The sequence below is a fragment of the Lactuca serriola genome, chromosome 9 (assembly GCF_051521515.1).
Source record: "Lactuca serriola cultivar US96UC23 chromosome 9, Lser_US96UC23_V15, whole genome shotgun sequence".
NCBI classification, from domain to species: domain Eukaryota; kingdom Viridiplantae; phylum Streptophyta; class Magnoliopsida; order Asterales; family Asteraceae; genus Lactuca; species Lactuca serriola.
This window is the reverse complement of record NC_136416.1, coordinates 103,392,557-103,399,396: the sequence shown is the minus strand read 5'-3', so window position 1 is coordinate 103,399,396 and position 6,840 is coordinate 103,392,557. Positions and strand designations below refer to the sequence as shown.

The 6,840-nt window shown below is 31.3% G+C and overlaps 1 protein-coding gene across 1 annotated transcript; it reads right to left on the bottom strand.

Annotated features, from left to right (window-relative positions):
- Window positions 1–2,097: 2,097 nt before the first annotated feature.
- LOC145072712 (phosphopantothenate--cysteine ligase 2-like) lies at window positions 2,098–5,994 on the bottom strand. Its single transcript, XM_079019177.1, has 10 exons — window positions 5,866–5,994; window positions 4,685–4,825; window positions 4,476–4,595; window positions 4,342–4,386; window positions 3,911–3,996; window positions 3,747–3,799; window positions 3,579–3,638; window positions 3,388–3,489; window positions 3,187–3,306; window positions 2,098–2,540 (listed from the first exon to the last, which is right to left on the bottom strand). The coding sequence occupies exons 2-10, from the start codon at window positions 4,804–4,806 to the stop codon at window positions 2,316–2,318; spliced, it is 933 nt and encodes a 310-aa protein (XP_078875303.1). The 5' UTR covers window positions 4,807–4,825; window positions 5,866–5,994; the 3' UTR covers window positions 2,098–2,315.
- Window positions 5,995–6,840: the final 846 nt, after the last annotated feature.

The window sequence follows — 6,840 nt, the reverse complement described above, 5'->3', positions numbered from 1 at the left end:
TTCATTTTGGAGTTAGTCAAAAATCTAATTCTCCCTTCCCATGCAAGAACCGTAGGTTCTTCCTCCCATATCCTCTTTTTCTCGTCTTTTGAAGCTAGCAGATATTTGATGCTTAAAACTGATTTTCCTTTAATACTTGTTTGTGATAAGCACTTAAAGGCTTAAGAAGTACTTCATACAAGATAAGAACTAGCATTATTGGTGACATATACTTGTCGATGGATATTATAAAGAACTTTTTTATTGAATTTTTGTCATCTTCATCAACACTCAAAAACCAAGTGGGATTGTAGTCTTCAAAGGTTGTATTCTTAACATCTTATGGTTGTCATAATCTTTCTAATATCATGTAATTGGATCTTTAGTGGTTATGTTAAAATGGTCTAAAAATAATAGTTATTTTTAATATTGCTTCTGTTGTCGCTTAAATTGTTTTATAAAAAAGATCGTTTTTAGCTTCCGAAAACCCATCAAGGTTTAGTTGCAAAATGGTCAAAGTACATAGCTAAAAATGGAAAAAACTTGCACATTGGCGTCTTAATGGGCATCTAAGACGCCATGTACGCTGCCTTGGCATCATGGTTTGTGAGTCTTGTGTCAGAGTTGGCTTCCCAGACGCCGGTTCTAACACATGTTTCCCCATTCTTGTTTGTTGACTTTCTAAGTGTATTAAAGGTCTATGTTGAGTTGTATGTGATGTAGGGATGTATGGGTCAACTATTAGCCTTTGGTTATCATCAATATATAGTGATTGAAGTGCATCAAGGGCTTGAAGTTCTTGTGGTTGTTTTGGTAATTTTGAGGTGAGTTTATTTGGAGCACATGCCCTTTATATTGATTTCTTATTTTGGAGATTTCTATGTTACTATATGTTAGTTATGCTTTGAGTTGTTTAATTGTAAGATATTTATTCTATGTGCAATGTGTTTAACTATAAGTATTATTTGTAAAAAACATGCAAAACTTTTTTTTTGGAAAGTATGTTGCTCATTTGAGATATTGTTTGATAAATTGAAAATTGTTTATCATTTTTATATGATACATCTTTGATGTTATATGCGTACTATGAGTACTTACCTACATCTATGAGAATTGTCCTTAAGAAGTTATCTTGTTTTCGAGAAAAGCTTACCCTTTGCTTTAGAATTGTTGTAAAACATCCTTATATACATTTACTTATGATAGGATTGTGGTCGAGAGATTCGAACACTCTATTTGAACTTGAGATATTCCCTAATGGGTTAAGATAGTCCCTTTCATGGGTTATGTCGCTACCACAACTTCATAGAGGTAATCATTTTTCGTAACTTCGAGATAATCCCTTCATAGGTTATGTCGCTACAACAACTGCTTCGATATTTCCTTTCATGGGTTTTAATATTATTACAACTATATTGAGATATTTTTTTAAGGGGTTAAGATTTAGCTTAAAGCTATAATATGATTTGTCAATCTTGTTAACCAAAATTTAGCCTTTGATTATGTTTGAAACTATAGGTTATTAAAGCCATTTTTATTTTTGTTAGGTCATTAAATCCCAATTTATGACTTATTACTCCTTATACTTTGGTTTATTGAAAGATTAAACATTTTATTTGGAATTATGGGTTAATTAACCATTTCCTTTGGGTTATGAAATACAAATTCCCTTGTTACATATTATGGTTTAATAAGTTCTTGACATTGGATTTGATCAATACCTTTTTTGGTTACAATTTGAGTTATTAAACTCAGGATTTTGATTTATATATTTTATATGGTAGGATTTAAATATGGATACATATACTCTTTGCCCTTGTTTAGTTGAGCCATAGTATTCTATCCTTTGGTTCATTAATACTTATGACATATGATGATTTTTTTCATTGATATCTTCTTACTCAAAATGAATCAACATCGGATATTCTCACCAGACATTTCCATTAACTAACTTATTTTAATTTGTGCTCAGATTCAAGACTTTTGAGGCGATGAGGTGTTCATTAACTTCCTCGTTATTTTGTACTCAAACAACAATGTTTCAAACTTTGGAACCTAATTCCATAATAAAAATGTTTAGAATGATACTAAAAACTTATTTTGAACTATAAGACCGTATTTTTCTGCAACTAAAACTCCGAACTTGTTTTATTTAAAAACAAATGATTTTAGAAAATGTATCTTTAAACTACAAAAGTACCAATAAACTCGGAGCAGAAAATACAAGTTTCCTCAATTTACACTTAAATTTGCTCTTTTCACTTCTTCACAAGTTTTGTATCTTGAGATTTTCTTTTGTACCTATGAGAAACATCGTCCACTAGCTGGTTTATTGTTTATGCATTGATGAAAGTCGAATGTTTGTCCACAAGTAGTTTTATCAAAGGAGATTCAATGTCCGAGTGGTCATTTTCACGGTATACATAAGCTTTTCCATTGTCAGTGACGAGTATAACTACCTCTTTACGGGTCGAAAGTTCGTTTGCTACTACCGCATGCATTTTGTACCTTTTAAGAGCGGTATCCGCTTTCTCTAAAAGAATCTCTTTGTCTGTCTCCAACTATAATCATCATATTAATTTAAAGGGCTAATGTCATAAAAATCAAGTTTCCAGGGTTTTATCGGTTTTGCCCAAAGTTGAAATTTATGTCCGTTTTTACCCAAACATTTTCGAAAAAATGTTCGGTTTTACCCTTTTACCGGTGATAACAGGTTTTCCAGGTTGCCATTATATTAAATTCACAAAAAAAACCCTTAAGTTTACCATTTTTTTGCGTTTTTACCCTTAAGTTTATAATTTTTTTTACACTTTTACCCTAAGTATATTTTTTTTATAATATACATATTCATATGATTTTTCTGCTTGAACATGTATAATATGAAAAAAAAAATACATAGGATAAAAGTGTAAAAAAAATTATAAACTTAAGGGTAAAAACGTAAAAAAACTGTAAACTTAAGGGTTTTTTGCAAAGTTAATATAATGGTAACCTGTTATCACCGATAAAAGGGTAAAACCGAACATTTTTTAGAAAATGTTAGGGTAAAAACGAACATAAAATTCAACTTTGGGCAAAACCGACAAAACCCTGAAAACTTGAGGGTTTTTATGACATTAGCCCTAATTTAAAACCATTTTTTTTTCATTCCATTCCTCTCCCAATTCCAAATGCAAACAAAACTTATAAGGAAGGAAATTATCTTACCTTGAATGATACACAAAATGCTTGTGGGGCCCACTCGTTACGCAGAACCGAAAGCATCTTAGGGACTTGAGCCAGCCGCATATCTAGAGGACCAGATGCTGACTGGATTTTATGTACTACCTACAATAAATAAACAAATAAATAAATAATCCATTAATTAAATTAACTTCTTTTTTATTTGAGTGAAGTAAAAATAATTACCATGGTCTCCCATGGAACATAAAAGTCGGATACAGCGGCCGCAAGATAAAACATACCACTTGCTCCAATTATCTTCATTGATGTTGCAATCAACCTTAAAATCTGCTCATATTTTACTCCAAATTCTAATTAACTTATTCATAAAATGTTGTTTTCTCCAGTTTGATTGAAAATAAACAAATGAAATTTACCTGAAGATACTCAAAGATGGTTGTGAAAGGCAGTTTAAGCAACATGCCTCCTGAAACAGCCTGTGATCATATGAAATCTTTTATATGTAAATGTAATATGTATATGTATATGTATCCATTGTATATAACAAAACAAACACAGCTTTAAACAAAAGAGATGACTCCTACTTTGTGATGTTCCTTAATTGCCCTCTTAACTACTTCAGACTGTGACTCCTGCACTGTAAAACAAATAAATTGTATTCATTTCTTTATGATATGAGCCTATGTGGTCCATACTCATAGTCAACGAAAAGTTTGACCAAAATGATTTACTATAAAAAAAGTATAACCTTTTATGCATGAATCATCAGTAAGCTCGAAACATTCGAGTAGTGCATCATCTGGAAGCGATCTACAAAATGGCTGACACGTTCCCCTACACAACATTTATGTATATTGACAGGTTTGGCCCTTGTGTAAAAAATAAATTACAAAAACTGTCACTGTAATTTACAGAAAAGGTCCCTGTCTAGATTTGTTTTTACAGAAACAGTCCATGTGTTTAAGACTTTCGTATGTTGGCAGGTTTGGTCCCTGTGTAAAAAATAAATTACGAAAACTGTCCATAGAAAAGTTTCTTTTTTTACAGAAACGGTCTATGTGTTTGGAAAAATTACAAAAATGGTCCCTGGTTATTACAAAATTTACAGATTACAACTTAATATCACCTTAGTTTTTGTCTAACTGGAAACAGAAAGGGTATATATATGTAGAAATTCACCTCCTATACAGAAAGATGACTGAATATCCAGATTGCAAAAAGTACCTGAATGTAAATCCAGATTATCTTGTTAACTTTGAAATTAAATAATTAAAAAAGTTGTGTAATTGTGAATAGTTAGGGTAGGGGTATACTCGGTAGATGTTGCTCCTCTATGCCCAGAGCTAAAGTTATCAATGTAACGCACACAACGTTGCTCTAAAGGAACAGTGGTCCCACCAGATGTCACACATACAACCCTTCTAGGCCCCACACTTCCTAAATATATATATAAACAACTTCATTAAAAAAATTAAAAGTGAAACAAAATATATACAAACAAGTGAAGTGGAGTGAAGTGAACATGCCTGATAAAGAAGAATTTTGATGAGCAATAAATTGGGTTAATTTTCTGGTTATGGTTTCAGCATCTTTCAGAAGAGGTGCTGTGTCAAAGAAGGATGTTGTTTCAGCCACAGCATCCATGGAAATGGCTACCAATTAACTGCAATTAAAAACCAATATATCCCTATTATAATAAAAGTAACACACTTTGAGAAAAATTAGTCTAAATAACAATGGCTTGAGTTACAACAAGTGAATACTTCCACAAACACCAATTTAAGTGGATCCTATTTTCCTCGATCATGGAGTTAAAAACATATAAAATGGGAAGTGATTCGTACACAACAATTTATGTTTTAAAGAGTTGTACAATACAATACTTTAATGCACAAATTGTTGTGAATGGAAAAAATTTGGTGTGTATGAATCAGTTCCCATATAAAATGGAACCTTCCTTCTAATTCAACTTGAATGGCATTAAAATAAATTGAGCAAAATGGAGGAACTATTTTAAGGAATTAACTATTAAAAGATCTGTTTTTACTTTTAACCAAAGGATTTGAAGTTGTTTATTCTCCAAAGGGAGAAACTAAGGAGAACTTCATCCAAGACTTGTGTTCCAGAGAATCTTTAGCTTAAAAACATCTCAATTTGTAGTAAGTATGAGTAGTGAATCAAGGTGTTCTATCATCTATGGTTCGATATGGAGGTGGAATAATAGCATCTAAATATTTTAAGGCATTCAACCCAAGAAAGTAAGCAAGTGACACTAGATTGTATTTAACTTTGTAAGAATACATTAGTATTGATTTTTAGGGTTCTAGCATATTGAAGATAAACATTGTATCAAGATGTTGCTATCATATACTGATTATAGCATCTCAACCATTCAAAAAAATGAGATCGGTATAATATTGAACACTATTGAAGATAAAATGTTGTATAAGATGGTCGTCAATATGCCCTAATTAGAACGATAAATCACAAATCTCATAATCCAACTCATGGAGATACGTAACTCATTCAAATTCTTCATATAAAACTCAAATTGTGAAGAACATACCGACTATATATCGACTTTAAAAGGAATAACATAACATCACAGCGTATAAATTCTAGAACACGGACAAATGATTGATCTACAAGATAGAACACATAACGCGAACGAAACAAGAAAATCACGAGCTACGATATACGTACCTGTTAAGCAAGTTCCGGTGAGGGACGGCGGCAGAAACACTGCGTTATAGTCAAGCGCAGGAAATGAAAACTGCGGCGTCGAGAGCGTCGTGAGAGACGGGATTCTAACGAGTTTTAGGGAAAAAAATTTCAAATTATAATAAAAAATTAATTAGTGGGTGTTTTTGGATAGCTTTAAAAAAAATCTTATTAAAAAGCTAATAAGTTAAAAAATATTTATCTATTTAAAAAACGTTTTTTAAAATAATTTTTTGGATGCTAAAAATTAAAGTTTTCAAAAAACTGGAAAATCCTAACTTTTTAGTTTTTTAACCATTTTACTCTTGAAAAAAACAGCTTTTCGCATCCAAACATTTTTTAAAACCAGATTTTCCTAAAAACTATAACTATAAGCATTTTTTTTAAATATAAATGTATGTGGCGCGATATTTATCTATGTCATTTAGACGGATAATTTTGTGTCTATATATATAATACACAAACACCAATTTGAAATTGATGTCAATATGAATAAACACTAAACATGAGTCATGTTTGTATATCTCAATCTCTATCACCTATCAATTTGTCAGGCCCACTATTGATCACGAGTAAGACGTAGGATTTCATAATAGGATCACACCGAAAATTTTAGTGGCACGATAGTAAGAAAAAAAATTCAAAAACTTTTACACAAGTTAGACGTTGTCGGTACTACTAGGAGCACCCATACAAAACCGCCCATATCGCTAGCTTATACATAGCTCTTTCTTTGGCAATGAAAACAACCAACCCATCCCTCATGCTTTATACTTTTAATATAATTTTATTATATTTGTAATAATCAAAGTAAAATAAATGACTAATAGTTTATTCCATTAACAAGATATGTTAATGTATCATCTAAGTCCCTTCATCTATTAAATTGCCAGGTCTACTATTTATCATTACCTATGACAACAAACAACCCCTTCCCTCATGTTTGATGTTTTTAAT

Excerpts from the sequence above, each read along its gene's own strand:
- LOC145072712 (XM_079019177.1), bottom strand. The coding sequence starts at position 4,806 with ATGGATGCTGTGGCTGAAACAACATCCTTCTTTGACACAGCACCTCTT. Across the intron at positions 4,596-4,684 it reads AATTCTTCTTTATCAGGCAT|TGTGGGGCCTAGAAGGGTTG; the intron begins GTTCACTTCACT and ends ATATTTAGGAAG. Across the intron at positions 3,307-3,387 it reads ATGTTCCATGGGAGACCATG|GTAGTACATAAAATCCAGTC; the intron begins GTAATTATTTTT and ends TATTTATTGTAG.